At 43.7% G+C, this 24,875-nt stretch overlaps 1 protein-coding gene across 1 annotated transcript; it reads left to right on the top strand.

Moving 5' to 3' along the window:
• Positions 1-12: 12 nt before the first annotated feature.
• Positions 13-24,651, top strand: LOC136445855 (sonic hedgehog protein-like). The gene is made up of 3 exons (XM_066444045.1): positions 13-960; positions 12,699-12,960; positions 23,252-24,651. Exons 1-3 carry the CDS (start codon positions 649-651, stop codon positions 23,923-23,925), a joined length of 1,248 nt encoding a protein of 415 aa, XP_066300142.1. The 5' UTR covers positions 13-648; the 3' UTR covers positions 23,926-24,651.
• The last annotated feature ends 224 nt before the right edge of the window (positions 24,652-24,875 follow it).

Below are 24,875 nucleotides of genomic sequence, written 5' to 3'. Positions count from 1 at the left end.
CCCATCCCCAGTCCAATAGAGGAGGTAATCGCGGACGGAGCTACCCTAGGATCTCCCCAGAGGAAAAAAAAGGGCGTCGGACTTGCAAGCGTCGATGCTGTATTGAATTTTCCTATCTGCGACGAGAGAGTGACCCATTTGCGAAGGACAACCGATTTGTGGTGTGACGACAGAGAGGCTTCCCCGCGACTTTTGGACGATGGACGTGTTCCGGGGTGTCGGGCCTTGCGGCTAGAAGGAGGTGCCGCTTTCTGCCTTGCTTCATCGAAGCACAAAAGCCGACCAATCGCGAGACGACCCTTCTTTCTAGAAAACCGCAAGCCGCGGATGTGTCATGACTTCCTCACGTCGCCAGGGTGGGTAGGAGAAGCCTTGACGGGCACAAAACGACATAAAAGCTGGTCGCATGGAATTTACCCGTTAATAGGGAGGTGTGAGGAGAAGGGAATACATACCGCCGTGAGCTGAAGCGGCCAACGCTGGTGACAAGGGCCAAGTGCGACACACCTCACACAACCTTGGTCACAGACAGACGGCTTGGCGCGTTATATTTACCTACATCACACTACAGCGAGGCCGTCAAACGGGCCCGAGACGAGGAGCCAGTACGGTTCGACATAAAGACAGAGGAGCACTGCTTGGAGAATTATGGCGGGGGTACTAGCGCGGTGGATGGTCACACTGGTCGCGATATCGGCGTTGGGAACACACTGGGGGCCGAGCGAGGCCTGCGGGCCCGGCGGCAGGTTCGGTCGCCGACGGCACCCTCGCAAGCTCACCCCCTTCGTGTACAAGCAACAGATGCCGGCGGTCTCCGAGAACACCTTTGGGGCCTCTGGCCTGTTCAACGGACGGATTACCCGCGACTCCGAGCGTTTCCATACACTGAAACAAAATTTCAACACTGACATAATCTTCAAGGATGAGGAAAAAACTGGGGCTGACCGATTCATGACACAGGTGAGTTATAATTACTTCCATTTCACCGATCCTGTTCTCTCACAAACCCCCTTGTTTATATATCGTGTATTGGAAGCTTTTGTCCCTTTGTGGAGCCATTTTAAAAGTTGAAAGGTACGGGTTTAGCAGCGCTTTGCCCGCTCGACCCTAACACAGGAACTAAGCTACCAGGTGAAAGAATAACGGAATGTGCGTGTGTCGATTAGTGTCCCATAGGAAGCCCTGTCAGCCGCCGTGCCCTCACGTTAGGGAAAATGACAAGCAAAATGTCGGCAATATGGAGGTTCCCCCCTCCGCAAACAGTCAAAGCCTTGTTTACAGCGTTGGAGAAAGGCCGAGCAAACTGGGCAAACACACGACCAAATCGTTCCCCAATTTAGATCACGGGCTCTCCGCACGACGCCAGCGACGCAGGAGCGTCAGGCTCTCGTGCGGGAGGACGGGCTTAGTACACGGACACTTAGCCGGGCCGTTAGGGCCTCGCCTGCGGCCACGGGGAATCTGTGGAAATGTGGGAGATTTACTGTCGCCGAGACACTTATCCCCCATGTTTGAACAGGCTTTACCCGGTGTAAAACATTAAAAGGTTTTGGGGGGACAGCACGGCTGCGAACGCGAAACCAGGTTGCTAGCTACCCTCCCCCCGCGTCGCAAGTTTTCCCACAGAACAGAAAAAAATCCTCCCCGGTTTGTATACTTAGCCACAGAAGTGTATTGAGCGAAAAACCAACAGGACTATGACCAAAGGAAATGACTATTTGCCCTCCCTGTGTCAGGGGTGACGATATTTGAACGTTTTTTATCGTACCTTGATACCTTCGCTACCATCGGGGCCGTTCTGTGCGTCCAAATTGTGTCGACGTCGTCTGATTACCTGAGGCGCGACCTTTGCCACCGTCCAATTTCCAGCCGTCATGCCGTGAACATATGATGTATAGGGTAATATTTCTCCCGAGGGCTCTGTGTACCGTGCTAATGTGTTGGCTCGGCTTGTAAACTTGAGGCCAATGCACGTTTAAATATTTAGCAGCGCCGGTGGACGGAAACAATGGGCCAGGTCGGCCATCAGAGCTCCGATCTTTGAACGTTTGCTTTTACTCCGACCGATTCGACTTTGTTTACCTGCTTGCCTGTCTGGGGGCCCTTCACTCTGTAGCACACTAGCACACACATACATGTACACACACTCGTACGGGCACTCTGGACTTTAGTGTTTTCTACACGACGTCCCCAAGGCGCGAGCAATTCGCCGCATCAGCCGGGATAATCAAATGAAGCCCGCTGATTTGGCGGAGGCGGCTCCATACTCGTGTGTCTGCCTGCCGTGGGTTTGCTAATGTGTTCCCTGGGAGAGTCGTGTGTGTGAGTAGGGGACCCGTGCGCCCCGCTTTCGAGACATCGGGTCAAAGACCCCCGTACGATTCGATCAAGTTGGCGCTAGCCTCATCGAATAGGTCGTCATTCTTAATTCGTTCGGTGAATTGGAATTATGCCTCAGTTGTGTGCCGCGTGAGTTTGTAAAAGGGAAAGTCGGGGTCGGAGCTTGTCTGTCCCGATCACGATATTTTGTTTGAAGTCACAGGGGCACAATGTGGCCCTTTATGCTGAACTGAGTAAACACATCGACTTCGGAATCCCTCCCCGCTATTCTGTAGCCTTCAGTCGCCCAATCCCTCTCCCAGCGCGGCCTGTTTGCGACTTATTCCTCGCGGATTTCCTCGCATTACCGTCCCAAAAGCGTGTTAAATCCACCATAAAACTAGCTTTGTGTTAATTGCGGGAACTTGAGCCCTTCTGACAGAGTGAAAACTGCCTGTGCGAGTCGTCGCTCGTGATGTTTGCTCGCTAGGACTTGGCATGTCTGAAATGCGACAGCCCGTCCACCCCCCTCCCCCACCAACCCTCCAGTAGTAACTCTACAGACGCTCTTAGCTTAATCACCTCATCTGTATGCGTCGCAGAAGCTCATCTTTTTTTCTCAGACCCAAACCCATTTCCGTGCGGCACGCATCTTTTATCTCACTGAAGATCCTGGGAACGATACGTCGTTCCCAGTCACCGTCAATGTCGTTTGATTTTTGCCCCATGGGCTTTCCCGCCTCTTGGCGAGGCAAAGGTCAAATCCCCGTGCGCGAATTTAGATTTCTCGAGTACTCAGAACAAACACAAACAAATTTTGTCAACATATAGTGGACTATGATATACTGTGCGCCATATGAAGTAGTTGTTTTGATACATATGTCTATGTTTGTACAAGAATCGTTTAAAGTGCAAGTGCAAGAGTACGATGAGTAATGTTTCCGTATCATTTGAACTTGACTTTCAGAAAAAGACAGCACCATAAACGATAAGGAAGATTCGGTAAAGACAGAGACACTAGATCAAAGCTTTCCAAAATGTATCATCTCTGTCAGAAACAGACTACCCACGGCGCGGCGTGACCCACTGGCCGCGGGTCCATCCTTCTTTCCCTCTCAGAGCACTTTCCCGCCATTTTGTGCCAAACGACAAAGTTGGAAGGAATGACAGAAATTTCGCGTCCGTGTTCTTTGTCAGCCGAGCAAACAGACTGCACTTCAAACGGGGTCTGAAGATGGCGGGAATATGACACGAACACTTCAGGCTTTCCACGTCCTTCTGAACTTATGCCTGCTGAGAGTTTGTTACGGGAAAGTTTTGCAAGAACACTGTAGCTTCCTGGCATGAGATACCGTAGGGATGAAGTACTGTTATAGACCGATGTGATCCTGTACATGAATCGTAAATTTTAGAAAGGTTAATTGGCCCAGTGATGCCTTTTTTCCAAATAGCTTAGCGTACCCTCCATTTTAGCTAGGATCTCACAATAGTCATATTGTCGGTACAGTATCTTCTTCGAACTTTTTTTAAAAACTGCTACATTTACCGACTTTTGTTGCTATTTTGCAACACAATTTTTTCACCACAAATTCTCTCCAATGTCCATGAGCTACAAGCAAAAACTTTCAGACCAATGCCACGTGCTTGAACTGCGCCTTCTGTGCGTGCTATTGAAGAAAACTCAAAGCAGTACTGGTACTGTAAGATTTGTACCATTCTATCCTTTACGTTTCTTTATATCTGCTACACTATTACAGAGCAGAGGTACTGCATTATTATGTCAGAAGAAAATTCGTTTTCAAAGTTGTGAAGTAATGGCACCCACTAGAGCTGGCCTATTTTGTATTGAGACTAAAAATTACTCAGTTTTATTCCAGTAGCCCCCGAAATGACCTGTTTATTTAGGCTTCCAATGTTAATTCTTCCAATCGGACAAGAGAAGAGATTGAACAGGTGACCTTAACGTGTGCAATTTTACTGGTAGTTAATCTAGCCTGGCAATTTAGGAAGCCATAAACGTCGTGTTCGCAAACACACCTTCCGCTAACTTCCGTTTGTTTGAAAAAGTTGGACTTCCGTTAATCAAGTTCCCTTCAAACAAATCGTTTCGCAGCCTTTAGAACACTTTATAGACCCCAGATAAGTTCAACAACATAAAGAAGGGAAAGTTTATCTTCTGTTTGATAACCTGGTTGTGTTAAACTAATCATGCCGATAAAGAAGATTAAAGTCAACCGGTAACATCTAAACTTTCTCTTGTAAACCTCCTTCTGAGATATGTCACTTTTGAAGAACTTTAATGGCACATCATTACCAGTATTTGAACAGATGGGTTTATACAATCTTACTCGTAACTGATATGAGCCTAAACATGAAATGATATAAAAGAATATAGAATAAAGAAGTTGACCCGTAATTTCCAACACACAAAAAAAAAATAGACTTACCCAAATTCTAGACATTTTAATTTTTGCCTCTGAATAACTCCTACCAACACAGTTGAACTTTCAAGCTAAAATGTAAAATAAATCTTGACAAAAGATGTTACAATATATAGATACTTCTCTTAAGATACTAGTTGTGATAAGGGTAAGTAATATATATTCTTAAGAAAACATTTTTAATTTAAAGTACATCCTGCTCTTTCTTAAGGTTAGGCCTTTCTAAGAACCCATGTCGCTAGAACCGGAGAGATGCTTCGCCAGTCTGGCGTTTTTCCCTACAAGAACAACATCGTGTCTGTATTTACATTAACACCTTTATCCTAACAATTCGCGACAAAAGCCGGCATTTCTCACACACAAAGGCATCAAAAGAGAAAGTCCTTGATGTCAGTTGACTAAGTCATTTCCCCCGTCGGGCTGACGCGTTCTCGCTTCCGTCTCTCGCGAGGTTTGGGGCACGGACGAGGATGTGAGGGAAACCGCAGAAGTAAGACATCCTCTCCACCCTGGGTACACAAGTTTACGTTTGAGAAACATCCGACTTACCGTCTGAATAATCGTTGTGAACATTCCACACGTATGTGCGACCCCTTCACGGTCATTGGGGAAGGGAACACGTGAGGATGAGAGATGAAGAGCAGAATTTAAACTGGCAGGTACTCATTAGCCTCTACCAGGCTCCGCCGGATGGCTGGAAAAATAGTAGAAATTGGCCGTAATAGAGTGAATAGTGTGCCAAGGGAGTTAGCTACGGAGGGAGTACATTCTGCCATCGACGAATGTACTCCCTCCGTAGCTAACTCCCTTGGCACACTATTCACTCTATTACGGCCAATTTCTACTATTTTTCCAGCCATCCGGCGGAGCCTGGTAGAGGCTAGTACTCATAACGTCACATGAAAATGTCCACCAGGCCTTACAAAATCCAATATCATGACTGTGTCAATCTATTCACAATGATACATAATACACACACAATCGTTCAAAGCCACAAGGTCAAACTTCTTTTGAAAAAAAATTCTATAGAAATATGACAAGTAGCCTTAGTCAAAAATAGTTACTAGAGCAACTGGATAAGATTTTGAAACCGTCGACAGACGTTTTAGAAAGTACCTTAGTGATGGTACTTTACAACATGGTACTAGCTTGACAAGGAAGAGTGCATTCTTAAGATACTGTTGCCCAAGGTCTTCTCAAGAAATAAACACTCGAGCGATGTCTTGTACATATACTGTAAGACTAGGCTGAGAAGGTAGAAGACTCTCCATTCCTTACAACTCTTACTGCGTAGTTCTTCAGACGTAGTCCCACTTAGAAATCAGGCCCCTTGGTTCTGTACTGGTGGCTGTGACAGCGGAACAGGTGTGTATTTACCCGGGTGTGGACAGAAACACCTTACAGGTACGGCCTACCGTGAACTCTTAGTCCCCCGGAGTTGTAACAAACACACCTGCAAGCAAAACAACTGGGGACGGGAACAAACACGGGGTCTGAGACGGGAACGGACTGGGGAAAGGTTTTAGTACTCGCACAAGAGACTTTAGATCTCATGACCTCACGGAGCGAATGTAACTGTTTGCAACCTTTATTTAATCTGTAGGTTTGTACAGGCCCAGTTATTACAGTGCGACAATCGGGACATGGGGATTCCTTTATAGAGTTGTTTGCAGATTGGGGCTAAGTTGCTAAGGTTGGCAGACAGTAAATGGCAACATCTTTGTGGAGTTCTTTCGTCATTTGTCGGTACTCCGTTCCCCTTTAATGACGAGGCGAGACCTACAAAAGAACTACGTCATCTTAGACGTGTATTTAAACGTCGTTGTTGAGTAATTGCTTTGACCTTTTTGGTGGGAATACACCGGGAAAGGATTGTTGTGGTAATCAAGAAAACTGGGCACAGTAAAACCTCAAACTGGACGGAATCTCCGCAAACATGTCATTCTGTTTCCCCAAACCCGCAGAACAGTTTCCTAAGCAAACAGAAAAACGAGCTCTTACAAGGGAAGATATGCCCGCGTAACGACTTGGCGTTTTACCAGACTGCCCAGCCAGCGCTTTATTTAGCATGAATAGCGAAGGTGAAAGACATTCCTCTCCTTTCATTGGTTCATTACACTGCCCCTCCCCTTTAAAGAGGCGTGAAATCCTAGAGGGCGTTTGAGAATTCTTCCAAAGTTTTGGTGAAATAGTTGCACACCTTGACTGGCAGCGAAGGATGTAAGTCAGGAGATGTTTAGTCACTTCCTTAATTGTTGAGGGGAACACAGAAGATAGTAAAGAAAACGACGGAAACGTGAAATCTATACTCTGATGTTTTTGTTCTTCCAAGTGGCTCATGTGTTTTTCTGTTTAGAGAGAGACACACGCCTTTCTGCTCGTAAAGGTTTGCCTCTGATACAGTATCGTCCGCAACGTGCCCATGGTATTCTTACCATTGGAAAGCTGCCACGATTTCCAAAATAACAGGAAACTTGATGAACTTGTTATGTTCAACGCACAAAGACATCTACAATGTTTGTCAAATCTTTAAGTACTTGTTTACTGGCCAGGGGTTGTTTCTTGGAGCTATCAAAGCGACTGACGGTATGATTGAACAGTAAGTCTTAGACTAGGCCCACAAACCAACCTATCTTCTGTTCTCTTTTCAAAAGAATGGTAGATGAAAAGAATGAAAACCGTGCACAGAAAAAACTTGGTTATACTGTTGTGCTGAACACGGTCTTTAAGCTCAGTTGCCCGATGAACCTTTGACTTAAAAGCACATTTTGCTTGGTGAAGAGTTTAAAGAGTTTAGCGCTGACGTTAGTGTCAACTTCAATGGGGTTCCCGGTCAAGACGTCTATCTTAATTTGTTTATCATTCCGATCCATCTGATTTTCTTAGTGATAAGCCAATGTATACAAAACACTCCTTTATTATGTAGGAGATAAAGCATACAATGGGTGACAACCCCCAGCACGACCGCGCTACAAGGGCATGACACCATTTACTGTGATATTCCGTGGCAATCTACGATTGTTAGATATTTAGATATGTCGACCCTTTTCAAGCCAAACGCCTGGGAGGTGGCTCTATTAGCCAGATTGCAACTTTCAAAGTTTGCTAGAAGATTCTTACCGCTGTTCTTAAATCCTCGTGCGTACGGTCATTCGACGGGAACAAATCCACAACATTACTGGGCAGGCGAAGACCCATCATCGTAATCTGGATTTGTCCCGGGTTGCTGTAATCGTTGCTGAAACAATGAGGCCGTTCAGGAGCTGAAGGGGGTGTGTGCGTAAGGGTTGGCCTGATCCTCCTGTAAAATCAGTGGGTAAATCCGCAGGCTTTAGGGGTGGGAGGCTCTAATCTGTTAGACAACATTGGATCAGCGCGCAGTAACATTAGCCCAGCTGTCCAGGCCTGAACTTCATCATCTCTACCACTGATTGCACCTTTAACCACTGCAGTACACCCCTCCTCACTCATCCACTACAAATCTCTCATGGGTTAACATAGGAAGTGAAACGTGTTGTATTTACTGACTGGGTTAATGAAACGGTAATAACAGCCTAGATAAGATAACAAGAGTGCTCCGGGACTTCCTAGTGGTCTCAATGAGTCGTACTACATCCATGATCACCGGGGTCCTGGTAAGACCATTTACGAAATCAAAGGGATTGTAAGCGGTAATAGTTTGAGCCTTCGGTCAACAGAGTGTGGGTAGGATCTTCGTAATGGGCTGCAGAAGTGCCTGGTTAGAAGGTTTAAATGATTCTTGTTTGATCTGGAGTGGACCGGTTTTGGAAGAGTTTATCAACTGCCGAATTCCTCTTCATTGAAGCATCTGAAGATCAAGCTAGAAAAATTGTTCAGTTCAATGTGATATACAATGGTATGATGTACCGACCAAACTCGTAACCAATATAATAAAATTGAAAACAAACTTTCCATTTTTGTGAACCCAGACTGTCCGTCAATAGCAAACGTCGGTAAATTGTATAATAAAAGTACAAATGTCCTACTGAACAACCAACGACTCTTCAAAACATAATCGTTTGATTAGTTCAAGCAAAAGACCATACCATAACTTTCCTTGCTCACTTTGCTCAGCAACATTGAATATGTATTAAGATTATCAAAGATTACCCCAGAACTGTAATAAACATGATTAAAGATTTGGGCATGTTTAATGAAGAAGTCTTTATAAAGTTCTATTATACAATGCTTTCTTTTGTGAACAGAATGCGTAGGCGGTAAACCTATATCTAAAATCAACAATTTGCCTTGTACTGTAAACGTATAAATCTTAAATGGCGACCCAGTCTAAATCCTTCTTATACAGGATCAACCAACAACCATAACGCCAGAATGCACTGTAATAAATGGACTGCTAAGCGGGGGCGAGAAATTAAAAAAAATACATATTCTTGAACTTTATAGCTTTTTTTGACGAAAAATTGGCTTCATACTGACATATTGGTAGCATTATCCTACCATGAGACATTGCAAAGTTAGCTTTATTCATACCTTAATCAAACTGGTTGATCAACGTTCCCCCCGTTGTTTACAACCCAATAGTCAATACCTTTTATCCGTAATGATTGATTGTTGATATGAACAGTTGGTCACTACACAAAAGGGCTTATCAAGGACATTGTGATTATGTTAGCGAGAACAATAGGTCTTATATAGGCCAATGGGGACCAATCAACCACTTTCAATGGAAATAGGCTCCGCCAGACTTTATTTGAATCATAATGATTGTAATAGATCAACAGTAAAAAAAGGCAGTAGTAATTCAATTTTGTTGTCATACCAAAGGAATCGAACGAAGCAGATGCTAAGATAACGTTATATGCTTCAATTTGACTTTACAAACTATCATGAAATGCAAAAGGCATAGAAAATAAGAATGCATGGAATAAAACTGCCTGCGTTGTATTTCTCCACAATTATGGTTGTATACAATTGTTTGCAGCAACCATTGCACTGTGTTTCATGTTCTGTCATGTTATGCAACTTTCCAAAACACAACGAGCATCGATAGAAATATGTGTTTTGATGGCCAAACAAAACCAAAGATAAGTGTCCCACCTAACAGATATCTGCCGCTAAAAACACAAACCCTGCAGTGGTGGACACCCCAGTCTCGATTAGTAAGGAAAAACCGAAGTCTGTAACCCAAGCTGGGGGTAACACGCCAGCAAAATATGAAGTGTTGTTCTAGCGGGGAGGAACAAGTTTTCTTACACCAAACATTTGTGTACAGCTCGCCACAGGTAGACCGGGGGTGAGGCGGGGCCACACACGGCGACGAGTGAGAGCAAAGCCGCTCGCTCCATTGTTAGGCTTACCCAGCTTTAGCCGAGTTCAACGTTGCCTGCAATGTCGTGCCCAGATCGTTCCATACCTTCATGCTACATTGTCCTTCTTAAGGGAAGATCCCCACTTAAGGAATGCCCGGGCGGGGTAACTGGATCCCGTCCTTGGGGCTGCAGATGTCCTCGCTTCTGATGTTGGGGAACGTCGCGTTTTGAAAACAGCGACATGCTGCCCGATGTTGCTGGATAAACAGTCGCTCTTGACAGGGAAGTAGAGTGGAAAATCTCTCCCTCTGAGGATTTCCTCGCGGATTTTGTTCTAATTACGCCATCCGAGATACAATGGGCCGTATTATCACAACACGGACTTCTCAAGGAGGTCGTTTCTCGGGTGGTTGCTTGCAAACGGCGCGGTCAAATTCGTCCTACGTATACGATCGTCGTACGATCTCAAACTAAAGAATTCTTGGGACAGTTGTGCCAATGTCGTACAAAATTCAAATTTCTTACTCCGAAAAAAAATTGTTTTAGATCCTTGTCATGATGTCAGGTTCTGTCACAGACTGCTTGAAAACAGACAAAAATTCTTAGACATTGTACGACGGTCCTGCGACAAATGTGATCGCACGGTAACGTACCGGCTTCGCTGAATTCCCACCTAGGCCTTGTGTACATTCGGAATTTCCGCGCATTTTCCCATGGAAGGATCCCGCGATAGCCGATCACCGGGGTGTGGAACAGCGATATGAACGGGAAAGAAAACACCTTCTACACACACACTCAGATCCTTATCTACAGTGAGTGACATTTAATGAATGACTGGCCCTTGAGCCGCCTTTTGTCAAGCAGAGCAAGAGAAGTGCCAGTGGCCTGTCTGTTATTTCCATATCATCTCATTATCATAGGCTTGGAAATAGCATCATGAAAAGAAGCACTTTGACAATCGTAGGTAAAAGAAGAAGCTTGGCGTTGCTTCAAAAACCAAATCTAGAGTTTCTATGTGCTTTCGTCAATCGCAAGCTTCCATGATGTTTACACTAAGTAGTTCTAACATGAATACACATGTAAACGTGTTGTTATAGCGGCGAATACACATAGTGCGATCATTCAGATTCTGATGATTTTGTTGTCGACAGTCTCAATCATTTAAGACAGGTCAATACTTTGGGCTTTATATTCTTTTTATTAAAACTTTATATACCTGTAGATACTTACTGACTGAGAGTTTTTTGAAAAGATTGAATATGCAGTCTACATTCTTGCTGCTCTGCATAGAAAACTCATCAGTCTATTGTTTCCTTTATATCTGCGCAGCGTTTATGATTTTAGCCATAACCAAATGTTTTTATAAACCACTTCTAACGAACACGACCCAAACATTAGCTCCTTTACTTTCCCCACAGGAAGAATATATCAAACAATTATCTCGCCATGACCCGGTTTCCCTGACTCCCACGTGTAAATCTAAAGCACGTCTATTGTATTAGCCCTCCTTGAGATCATCTATCAACTTGAAGACGGGACTACATTATCTCTCTGAAATAGAATTACCTGAGTCAGTCTTGTTCCAACATGACGTTCATAATACCCCATCAGTGCCAAAACAACAGTATAACATCTACTTCAAACTGAATTACGCCCACATACAAAGTCTATCATCAATATTATTACTCATAAGTAGGGGCGAAAACTACCTATAAAACTCAAGCACCCAGTCTATATATTCTTGCTTATGGATTTCTATTACGTCTATGTCCAAAGAAGACCATGGTATCGTTTTAGGAACGAAACTAGTCTTGTCTATTGTGTCACAGTGTGGTAATTGTAGTATATATCATAATCATTTTAGACTAAAATAACCTTGACATATGGGTCGTAGCCCGATTCTTGTGTAATATGTCAACGTCAAAACAAGACATAACGCTACCATATAAGGAAACATAAATCAAGAACAAATTACACCTTTTAGGTTTGATCGTTAATACTTTGACCGTATTGTCGTGTGCAAATTTTTAACCTAAACCTAACCATTGAAATGTTGCGCTTCTTAGTGATATTGTATTGTAAGATGCATGTTAAGATACGTAGATGTGGTTTACTTTTGAAATAAATCATACATGTACTGGTTATGTTACGGAGTGACATAATATAGCGATGGTAACAACCGTGAGTCATACATTGGGATGGTTATTTGCCCCAATGAAAGAAGGATAAAAATAACTATAAGAAATGCTTCTTTCTAGTCTTGAAAATCAAAGTATCCTTGCAATTGGTAAGACCCAACACCATGCAATGGCCGTAAACTATACACAACTCTAACCTGTGTCCTTGTGATTGTTGTCTTCCAAAAATTAGTAATGTGATCAGTGTAGTCTTCACTCTTAGTCATATCTGCAATGTATATTTATTCTATATATATATTCTGTAGTATAAATGACGAAATGTAGTGGAAGATGAACTTTGTTAACGTTCCATCTCTACGCTGATGATGAAGAATGGTGATGATTATATTTTGCATAAATCAAGATCTTTTTACCTTATTCTTTTGTTGATGCTTCTGTTTCTGGTAAAGTATATGTATCATGTTCCAGTCTCCAATAACAATTGTTTTGTTTTCGTCTTCTTCTTGCAGAGATGTAAGGACAAGCTAAACGCGCTGGCCATTTCCGTTATGAATCAGTGGGAGGGGGTAAAACTAAGAGTGACGGAAGGATGGGACGAGGACGGCTTTCACACCGAAGAGTCGCTACACTACGAGGGCAGGGCGGTGGACATCACCACAAGCGACAGGGACAGAACGAAATACGGCATGCTGGCCAGGTTAGCGGTGGAGGCTGGGTTCGACTGGGTGTACTACGAGTCTAAGGCGCACATACACTGTTCCGTAAAGGCAGGTGAGTTGATGTGGTGTAACGTGGGGCAGGCAGTAGGGAGTCTTCCTTGCTGTCTACCTCGGTGTACTAACTAACGCACTCGTTCTTCCACAGTGCCGTACAAGGTAAACCAGTGGACATTTATGTCGCGTCCATTTAGATAGCAATTACACTATTGAGTGAGGGGACGACTTTTGGTATCTCGGCATATTCTAGCTTGTAGTTCATTCTGTTGCACTGCAGCTTGCTCAGCAGCTTCATGTTCTTTCCTTCCTGCACACTTTTACTAACTGCTGTGGGCAACCAGCTCCACTTAGCTTTTGGCTCTGATTCCTACATTACCATAAAAAAACATTGTAGTAGGAACTGAATTTCTTCAGTTTTCTAAAATATTTCATAATTCTACAGCCATCTCCTTCTGCCCACCCATTTATAATACCCAGACACGGACCTGATGATGAACGGAAAAAATGATATCCATACGTTTGAATTGAAACTAGTAGCAGTTTCATTGCGTACAGTAATGATTATTAATTTCAAAAATCACGTTGAAGACAATTGAACAAAAGGGCCACCATTTGTGTAACAAGAAAAAACACCAGACTTAAAGCAACATGTAGGAACCCGTAGGTTGTCACTCACGACTCTTTCGACACCTCTGAAAACAGTACGTCGTTCACTTGACATCATGGCCATGAAAAGGGTATTCTTTTCTGGTTTAGACGACGATGTTTTGAGTAGCCGTCGTCCAATTAACTGTTGGCCCTTCGCCAGGTCTGGGTTTCTGTGTTGCAAAGCTCACTCTAACTTCACTAACAGTTTTCCGCTTTTAACCCTTTATTGGAATCTTTATGACCATATTCTCATTTGATATAGCTGTCTATAGATACAATTGTTCTAAAGAAATATAGTTTATACTTACAATAGAACATTTCCTGAAAGAACAAAAAACATAAGTCGTATGCAAACTGACAAGTTGTCCGAGGATGTGGTTTTTGTTGTTAGACAAGCAGCTTGCAGAAGGGGCTTTCTTGCCTGCATTCCTTCTATTATTGTTTGATTGATGGTTATTTCCCGTACGGTGTTTACCTTTCCTCGCACCGTAAGAAAACATGAATGCTTTGACCGTAGCTTTGACCTGCAGCATATCCAGACCCATTAGTCTTGTCTTGACAGCTCTAAGGGGTTGCACGAATGATTGACAGTTATGTCTGACGTGAGGAATTGTCCTGTGGAGGGTCAGGTCGACTCCAACTTCACCCCGTTGTGTTGTTGTCACCACTTGTTGCTTCGTCGATTTAGAGAAAACAGAGGGTAGTCTTCTCCTGAAAGTCGTTTTGGAAGACAAGAGTCGGGAGGATGACTCCTCTAAATGGAAGGTAAATAGAAAGAAGACCTGAGCAAGGTGACGTTACGCTACCGAATTTTTGATGGAGAGGTACTTGTCTTTGCCAAACAAGAGTTTAAAAGATAGCGAAGGTTTGAACCATTGCCATTGTCTGAGCTATCTGCGGGAATGTCTTCTTGACTCATTCCTGATGTTGCACTGTGTAGAACCGTTTCGTGGCAGGCCTTTCTGTGCCTTTCATCGTCACTTTCTCGTCGAATTAGCGAGAACACTGCAACTTTTTGGAACACCCCCAGCACTTTACTCATTCCTGGTGTTGTTGTGTGTCAAACAATTCCCTAGTGAGCCTTTCTTTGCCTTTCATGCCACTTTCTCCGTTGAATTAGAGAGAACACTGCAACTTTTTGGAACACTCCCAGAAGCACCTTTTGGGTAGCAGTCGCCACATCGCGACAGGTGAGGATGTTTACACCTGGGAAACCGACCTCCAGCGGACTGACATACCTGGCAAGGTTTGCTTGGAACGCGGAGATTTGAGTTACCTGGCTGGAAAGGTGTTCACGGCCCATTCCGCTTCTTAAGTTACATGTTTTGCAAGAGGCTCTTAAGATGAGGCATCCAAACATACACCCCCTGGGTGGTGCATTGTCCTACGGGTGCTGTTGTATACATGTTTGTCAGATGTTGTTGCCCAACACCAGGAAGACTAAAGTGAAATATCCCACCATCATATAATGTATTTTTAATTGAGTATCCAAGTAAATGAAAACCACTTTTCTCTAACCTTAAGTGTTAAACAAAACGTACACCGGTTTAGGTAGATCTCCATATACAGTCTGTACCTGTGAATTGGACAGGTTCCAGAGCTTACATTACCGAATCTTTTAATCGCGGATAAAAGATTCATGGGTCTGCAAATCACTGGGTAAACACAAACAAACAAACGTGATTAGACAAAACTGCCTTTTATGTTCGTCTTTACTAGCAAAACGGATAGTGACTATCCTCTTCAAATGAACTCACAAGAAGTGACTGTATTCGTTACTGTGCATTTCTTTGTTGATGCACGGTAGTATCAGTATGATATAACCCATTCTTGTTTGTTTTCAATGTTAAAAAAGGCCAGTTTTAAATCCTAGTTCATGCAATTATACTCAACAGTGACATTGGAGGTATCTAGCACTTTATTATGTCTTCAAAAAGTGACGATAGAAACTAAAGTGACTACACAGCAGACAGCAGCCACGATAAGCAAGATTCTTAATGCTTGGGTCAATGGGAAAAATAATCTAAGGGACCACCAAAAAGTGGTCATAACTTAAACAATCTAAAGTTGTTCCCGTAAATGCGTCGACTTTGTCACTATCACCTTTCTTAGATTTAGGCGAAAAACTTGACCAAACAGTGTGGTTCCGTTTAAGTGGCTATATGGTTCGTATCCATGGTTTGAATCTTAGACGTTTCCTGCACTGTTCCGAGTACGTCCTTAGAACATATTTTGGGCCAGGTGAAACTTTGCGAGGTAGAGATCCCTTCCACCTGCCCCACCCACCCTTCTGTCATGCCCGACTGAAGGAAACGGTTACGCCGAGTCTCAAAACGCTCCGCTATGCAAAGAAACGTAATCTCTCAGACCTCACCAAGAAGGTGCAAGCTTTAAGGTAAGCTTTCGAGATGCAACTTTAAGGAATGCTTCGAGGAATCCCAATCCCAAGCAAGCTGTTGCCCGAAACTTCTCTCATAGTTTCTGTTATTGCCCATCACAAGGAACAACTCTTTTATCTGTGATGATGCTTAAGCAATCTTGAAAAATGAGGACACGGCATGTAATTCAATTAACCGTGATTTGAGTTGGTAAACACCAAGAGAGATATTACATTAAACTCCAATTATCCATAACATTCAAAACCCATGGGTTAACCAATGACAAAAGAGTGACCAATGTCTGGCCGACTGTTTGAAAGATGTCGCATCAAGAGCATAACAGGACATTAAGAACTGTTCAAGAAAGGTTTTGTGCCTGTTTACAATGTGGATTACCAGACACTGGCAGGTGTTTTAGGTTGCTAGGCTTGTGGACATTTTTCATTTTGCCGGATTTAAGTTGTTGAGAGTATCACAGACAACAAAACAGACCTGTCTTTACGACGATTGCCAACTCTTTGTTCCGTGCCAGACATCAAAGCGACAGATATCAAGCAGCATTTGAGGATCGAGAGGGAAGACAGAGAAGAATCAGGGGAATGTAGTCCATGTCCTGAACTTCAAAAGATGTAATATAGAGCGGGGATTGAGAGGGTAGGCCCGGATTTCTGTCAGCGTCAACAAGAATGCTTTGAGGGATCTGCGTGGGACCGGTGAGAGATAGCTGCGTACAATATTCATACGCCTCCCCCGGCATTCCAACCGCTGAGGGTTAGCAACGGCGACTGGACACTGCAAGACAAATCTGTTAGAACAACACTACGCTCTCAACAGTGCTGAACTGTGTCTCTGTTTCCCTCCTGTATGATATGCCTTATTCCGCATCTCACGACTCGCATGCGTGACGGCGGCCAGATCAGACGACTTGAACAATCTAAAATTGTTTTCCACAAACCTGTTGATGATCTTTGGCCAACATTCTCCATCGACATCTCTGACCTAGGTCAGAGGTCAAGTTGGCAGCTCCACATAAACGACACCCTTCTCATTGTCACAGCCGTTCAATGACCTTAAAACTGCGAGCTCTTCTGTAACCGTATTAGATATTCACTGCATGTTTTGTTTACTGTTCAACCAACGACGCATAATGTCGCAGGTAAAATGTATGTGCACAAAAAGCGCATTGTTGTTAATGAAATCAGAAATTCTGACTGGTTTCTATACCATGGAAAGGTAGCTAACCCCAGCCAATAGATCGATAAGCAGTTCACAAATCTATTTACACAGCTTGTGTAGTTCAATAACCTACCAAAGGTAGAGTTTCTTGACATTCGTTTTTAGTCTCAACTGTGATATGAGAAAGACATTGGTCTGTGACAAGTTGACATCAAAGCTTGTCCAAAACGTCTTTATTCTGCTAACAAGTGTCCATTGATGCTGATGTTGCGCTGATAGACGTTCTTGCTACTTCATTATAGACCTTAGAAGATCCTACTTCAAAAGCTTGTTGCATCATTGCATACAAGTGAAAACTGTACAGTCTACACTATTACGGTCAGTGTGCACAGGAAATTTCTCCTTGGCCCTTAATGTCCCACGCAATGCTTACTCAACCATGACTTATCGGGGCATGAAAGACTGTCTATCTAAAGTAGTGTTTGTCAGTGATGTTCAGTATTAAAGGAGCCGACCTTCGGCTAAAACCACGGCCATTGACACTTGTCCAATTAGTCCTAAGGGGGCAAACAGTACAGAACATTAAAGCTCTGGGCAGTGCCAATATTACGTGCCGACGACAGACGATCCTTCTTGCGAAACTTGTCCATTCGTCACAGTAGCTTCGCGGAAGGATAGGAGTGTTAATATTGAGTTTTCCGGTTGAGCTGTATCATGATGGTGGTGGTGGTGGTGGAACGTACTGTCCGGTCGCCCTCCACCCCTTCCGCCGCCTCTTCCTGGCCTCTTGCTCGGTCCTTTGGACGTTTTATTCCGTGACTTCTTCTGTGGGCACGGGCTGCTCACAGTTTGGTGTCAGACCAATCGCACATTCCTTACTGCTCAAACGGAAAGCATATTAATGTTTCTGCCTCCGATGAGTGAAGAGCTGCCAAGGTGACCTCTGTTTCAAAGATGGCGGGCCATTCATGTGCGGATGCCGTGACTTATGTCGCGGAGGTGTGGTCGGTTTCCGACCACTGTCCTGGCTGTGTGCCGTGAGCGAGAGGGACAGAAATTTTATACAAATTGTTTGCAAGCTCTTCTCCGCTGCTTTGACGGAGAAATTAAACATGCAAGGCGCGGCACCTGAACAAATATGGCGGCCGGGCTTCAAACACTGGCCGCGCCGGCGCTGCTCAAACACGCCCCGAGACTTGCCCCGAGCTCATATTCAGACCTCTAGGACAAATGAGTGCGAAGGCACGATTTGTATTTCCGACTCTCCGAACAAGCTGTTATCTGAGAGGTGGATGTGCCTTGACTCTGTTAGACACGAGAGATGTGCTTCTGTGTACCTCCCGCAGTCATGCAGAAAGTATCGTCTCCAGTGGCCTTCTTAAACAGATTTGGAGATTTGGGGAGGACCTTCTCTCTATTTACTCGGGAACCATTTTCAGCTCGCCAGGCTCTGTGAGGAGTGGGTAAATAACGTTAAAGATCTCACGACGTTGTGGAATCTCCGCACGCCGCGGTGTCAGTTTCACAGACGTCGGCACAACCAAGATGGCCGCCCGTCATTTGCACATCTCCTAGGTTACACGCCAATAAAAGACACGGCAGGACGAGAATTAGGGGTCTTTTAGTCAAGTGTAAACTTCCAAATGAGCGGACGACTTAGGATCCTTTTTCAAAGGAATTACTGAGTGGTTTTATGTGGTGGAATGAGGACATAATGGAGTTAAAAGGCACGGCTTTACACGCAGGGTGTTGTCAGTTGCCAGCAATAAACAACCGTAAAATTAAGTCAACAACTCACATCATCATCATCATGCAGAATCAAACACAGTCTAGCCGCAACGTCACTTTTCGGTCTCTGTCATCGTGATCATGTGTGAAAAAGACGGTGTTATTGAAGTTTGGTCCTCTGCTTTAGGAAGGTCTTTGGTAATATATTGAGTTTTTGATATAGATGTTTCTCAAAATATCATAAATACCTTTGCTTTGCATCAAAACACAGCAGAACGTAAAGTTATAATAGTTATATTGAGACGTTGCACAAACTACGACTGCAAAAAAGGAGGCAATAAATGATATATAGATTATGCTTTGTGACGAAGAATAAATCGGCAATCCCCAAGTCATGGAGTGGACTACCCATCTTTTATCCACGTCCTTTTTTTAAAAGAAAATATGCAGCCTTATTTTTCACACGCTACGAATGGGGAAGGCGGGGAGACACACTTTCCCAAACCTGCCAATGTTTCACGGCCGTGGAAAAGGCAAACATTTGCTTAGGTTGGTGGGACGTCCTGCAAATGGTGGGCCGTCACACCGCTAGCTTTGCCATTGTTTGGTGAGTTCGTCCCTACCTCATGGCACCCACTGATACAGTATGGAAAGTTTTGCTACCTGAATAGTCTTCTGTTGTGGTGTCTTCGTTTAAGTATGCATAGACCAAATACCTCTGGACATGGCGTCTCGCACAATGAAAAACAACGTATTAGATATATGACCTTCTGTTGTGGTGTTTAGACTTTAGTGCAGTCAAATTACACTCTCTACAATTCGACCTTACATGCACGAGGTACCAATAGCTGTTGTAAAAGGAAAATTTACAGTTCCGAATTATAATCATTTGGAATAACGAATAAAAATCATCAGAACTTGGCATAATTTCTTTATCTATAGATAATAACTTTATCGTCCAACAATTATCTAAGATGCAACATATAGCAACTGCTTCTACTAAACATATAAAACCAGTGCATGTAACGTTAGATCTCCAACATGTTAGTATAGATACCCAATGAATGGGTTTTCCTCTATGCGCTTTGACCAGAAATCATTACTGGTTGAAATTGTATCAACATATCGTTTCCTTCGACTCTGTGACTGTGTAACCGAGATCAACAGGTGCTAGAGTGATACTACACCTCCCCTTACATGTGTTATCTAAGTATCCTCACGTGATAGGAACTGCACGGCAGTTAGATAATAATGTAACGTTTGTCATTTACATGCCATCGACTTCCTTTCTCTCCCCCCGGAATTCGTCACGAGTTGGTTCTGAATGGAAACGTTATCTCGCGGTATCTCGCGGCTGTCCCGGCCGGGGAGGTCACCATAATGGCGGCCTCCATGCCTCATTTCTACCCAAAAGCCTTTGGGCGGAGGGACAGTGTGGCCACGGTCATGCTCCCCGGCATGATGACCATGAATGGAACTGTATAACTCTGCCTTGTCCTCTTTAAGGCAATCGGGACAATATGGCGACCACAGCCCATTGGTCGTTTGTGACATCGTCTGTGATTCACAACAGCCTACAGGACAAGTATGCCAAACTGTACCCCTTGAAATGCCAGGATTTCAGACTTGTTTTGTTGTCTCACCGATCGAGAAATCCAATAAAAAGAACCAAATACACGACCACACAAAAGCCTGTGACATATATAGAAGCAACTTTGTGCTCTCCTTTGCAGGTTATATTTTGTTAACACACTGAAATGTTTGAGATAAACAAACCAAATGAAAGATTACCTTTACTCTATCACTCGGGTCATTAACTACTTGAGTGTACCGATACTAAATCATCACGTAAATGACAGTCAGATGTCCTACTTTCTTGATTTCAATCTCTTCAACTCTTTTGAAGTATAGCGTGAACTATTCACGATACAATAACAATTGTATTACATCTCAAAAAAGCTATACTATGTGGTGTTAACCTTCGAATTCCTATATTGAAGTTCAACAAAACATCTTATTTGAAAAACACCGTGATCTTTCTAACCTAAATAGAAACATTGAGGAAGCACCTGGCCTGAGCACTTAGAGAGATAGATTGTATTACTACACGTTTATCCGTACTATTGTACTTGAGGGTGCGGAACATGGCCACCATGAACGTTGATGACTATGGGGCCGTGTGACATAGGTGCGGTTGTGCGGTAGGTTGCTACAGGCATGTCCAACACGTGAACAGCGTGTGAGTGTATGTAGTAGATAGCTGGTCATATGCTCCACGGCTGTCTGTATGCCGCTGACTCTTTCAAGCCGCAAAGAGACGGCCCTCGCTCGTACATTCCGTCCACATGACCATGTATTTGACTTGGAACGTGTCACCAGGGACCCCTTTGAACGCAAAGTCAAGACGACTCTTTCTGTAAACGATTTGCACGGTGCGGCAGTATTTGCTATCCACCGCTTGCCTTTCTTCTGCTCTTTAGATGTACTTGAGTAATTTTACACTCTGTGTGATGAAGCGTTTTCGGACACGCAACATGCAGCCCTGGCTCAACCTCGGTCGATGCGTTGGTAAAACATGTCGCTAGGTTACCACTGGAGTTCATTGACCTTCTCATTGACGCCTTTGCCTGTTGCCATAACAACGGTATCTTGTGCTAAGCAAAAAATACTTTGTTTTGCGTAATGCCATATGTTAGTCCTCAACACGTATGCCATACGAAATAGATTGACTCCATAGTTACCCTTCTGCTAGCCACCTGGTTCACAGGTGTTTCCCAGCCTTTGGCCACACATCCTTTGATTGCCAACATGAATAATGGTTTAGTTGTTCCGCTATTTTCCTGGTTAATCGTTACTTCCAAGTCTGGTAACACATGTTCCCGGGTCTACTGCAAAGTCACCTGTTGGACAAGGCCATGGCTTATCCTGGTGCTGCGAGTCTGTGACTGTTGCAGCAGATCATGTTTAAATCTATCTAACAAATGTAATTCAAAACGAGGCACTGGGTGTGTTGGAAATATCTTCTAAACCAACGAACGAAATCTAAGCTCCACTGCACTTTGAATCTTCTTTCTGATAGTTTATGTCATAATAACCTTTATTTTATCTTACTGTAATGTTCTGAAGTCTATCTTGTAGCGTCTGGTTTTGCTCTTTACGTGGTGAACTGGTTGGATGATGATAAGTTGATGAAGATTGTGAAACACCATCCTCATCTTCAGAAGAGCACACAAAACACTTCGATGAAGCTCTATTCATGGATGTCCTTCGTTTTGGAAAAACGTCCAGATATAAAAACAAGCTGGTGTCCCAAGACTCCCATTAGATGTAATTGGGTCATGGTTTATTTGCTGATGTGGATATAGTAAGCACGACCTCATTCCGTTAACGCCATAATATTGGTACTGTCTGATGTTAACCCACATGGCAAATAGTATTAGATACAAGTTACGTGGTCTAAATATGGCCTTTGATGTTCAAAACGGTATTAACAATTGTTAGTGTTCGGCCATTCTCTTTTAAGCTTGTAGCTTTCATGTTCTGTTTTATCTTGATTTCGTATCAAGCAAAATGACATCTTTGTGTAGTTGGCAACTCGGCGAGCTTCTTCACTTTAAAAATTGATGCTTAGCATTCAAACAAGCCGTAGGTAACCGAGCATATTCAAAACTGCATAAACAGTTAACAAAGGGGAGTAGATAAAAACATGCCCGGCAGAAATTAATCATTACGTTTGATATTGCAGAGTCTAAATCAGGAAAGCAATTCATTTATGTTGCTTCCTTGTCTTACTGTCCTACGTATGCATCATGCGCAAAACTAGTGATACAATTTTCCAAATATTATTCGTCCATGTCAATGGTGTCTCTTTCCGTCGCTAGGTTTCCGAACAATGTCAATACCAACTGTCAGACTTTTCATTTTTTTTGATAGATTGATTGATTGATGGCTTGATTGATGGCTTGATTGATTGTCAGCATCCGAACTAGAAACGCATATGTATTCTAACGTGTACTTTTGTCTAGCTTTCAAGCCATCCATCAAATAGAAAACTGTTCACATTTTCTTTCCTATACCACCCCACTAGATGTAATTAGAAAATCTAATCTTCTTTATGACTTAGCACTGTCGGTCCATGTGGGCTTCGGTCCAACTTGTTTAAGGTCCAGACACCGACAGATCAATAGATGACAATCTGTCCGCATTCCCTATTTGGTATTCCAGGCAGACCTCGTCAAACTAGTTGATGATCAATCAATGGTACAATTATATAACTGCGGTACTGTCTGTGAAAAGTTAGAGAAGTATAACACAGGAAACAATGTAATGTTGTGAATATAATTTTTTTTTTATGTGCGTATGATACAGTGAAACAATTAAATAAATTCTAACACCATCATGTCTTTCTCGTTGCAGAATCCGACACAACGGCGACCCAGGGCGGTTGCTTTCCTGAGGAATCATGGGTAACGAGGGACGATGGGAACCGGATTCGAATGCGTGACGTCAGACCGGGCGACAAAGTGCTGAGCATGGATAGCGGCGGTCATCCCGTCTTCAGCGAAGTTCTGACGTTCATGGACCGCGATTCTAGAGGACCCTGGGTTTACTACACCATCAAAACAGACGACAGGAATACCACCGTAACAGCCACGCCCTCCCACTTGGTCTTTGTGACGGAGTCACGTGATCTGAGTGCCCCGCGGGTCGCCAAGTTCATGAGTGACGTACGGCCGGGGGAGTTCCTGCTCACGCCGGAAAGTGACGGGGGAGGGTTCCGGAGAGTGCAGATTGTTTCAGTGACAATGAGAGAAGAGAAGGGCGCGTATGCCCCACTAACTGTACACGGCACAGTCGTCGTGGACAATGTAGCAATGTCCTGCTACGCTCTCATAGAGAGCCAGGCGCTTGCGCACTGGGTGTTCGCGCCCTTCAGACTGTATTACCAGCTGACGTCATCGCTATGGGACGGTCCATCGCATGACCAGACATTACAGGAGGGGGTGCACTGGTACCCCTCCTTTTTCTACAGATATGGAATATCCCTGGTAGAACCGACGCTCCTACACCCGACGGCGGCGGATTCATGATCTTGTGTAATTTTCAGAAAAAAATCGCTGTAACATAATTATTTTTATGTCTGTCTGTCTGCTTCAAGGCCCCTTAAGAGAAAAATTTGAATACTAACCGCCTGATGAGAGTGTGAATAGTCCACATGTATATGCGACAAATGTTACCATGCCTCAGTATTTATTTTTTCCTTCCTGGTTGTTGAAATTTTAGACAAAGTGTCTACTCGGCTGTGTGTGATTTTGTGGTGTAATTTTTAACGACAAAATGATGTGTCCAAGTTATTGATAATCAGTGCCCTTCTGGAAACCCACAGAAGTACAAACACCCCCGTAGTAAGAATGCTATCGTCCAAGCACGCCTCAGGTTCCAAAGTATGTTAGAAATGTGAAAATATTTTGAAAATGTAGATTCCCTTTAGTAACGAAGCTAGAACGGCCTGGTTTTGGACGACACCATCTTGCAAACGACTTAGGGTGTTTGAACTTGTTGGGTTTCAAAGGAGCACCGCCCTAACAGACACTCATGCGCATGCGTGCGAACGTGTGTTATAGACCATTAACCTAGAAATCTAACCTATAACCGCTGCAGGAGAATCTCTAACTTCATTTTTAGCTCTGACAAAAGCGCTCAAATGTTCTGTTTATCGGTTGAAGAGTATGAAAGGGTTTGGTTAATCACATAACAAACATGATAAACACCCCCAAAATAGCCTCATGTCAAGTCCTGACCTCATCTACTATTTTTGGCGACGCCTCAGGGGCGAGCCAAATTTTTACTATATTGTGTGCAGATTGCAAGAATTCTAGGAATTGTACAGGAATGTGAAAGTCCATGGGACGATAACTCAAGAATGCCTGGATGTATTGTCTTCATGTTTTGTAGGTGGGTAGGTCTGTGGGAGACCTTGCAATGATTGGATTTTGGGCCCCCTAGCGACTTTCTATGGTACTGCAGGGGAACTTTAACT

Source organism: Branchiostoma lanceolatum, chromosome 12, assembly GCF_035083965.1.
Source record: "Branchiostoma lanceolatum isolate klBraLanc5 chromosome 12, klBraLanc5.hap2, whole genome shotgun sequence".
NCBI lineage: Eukaryota > Metazoa > Chordata > Leptocardii > Amphioxiformes > Branchiostomatidae > Branchiostoma > Branchiostoma lanceolatum.
Note: the sequence above shows the minus strand (reverse complement) of the source record. Positions and strands in the feature narration are given on the sequence as shown.

What these genes read in the sequence shown, in the direction of transcription:
- LOC136445855 (XM_066444045.1), top strand. Translation starts at nt 649, where the DNA reads ATGGCGGGGGTACTAGCGCGGTGGATGGTCACACTGGTCGCGATATCG. An exon ending in CTGACCGATTCATGACACAG is followed by an intron (nt 961 to 12,698) that starts GTGAGTTATAAT and finishes TTCTTCTTGCAG; the next exon opens with AGATGTAAGGACAAGCTAAA. An exon ending in ACACTGTTCCGTAAAGGCAG is followed by an intron (nt 12,961 to 23,251) that starts GTGAGTTGATGT and finishes TTCTCGTTGCAG; the next exon opens with AATCCGACACAACGGCGACC.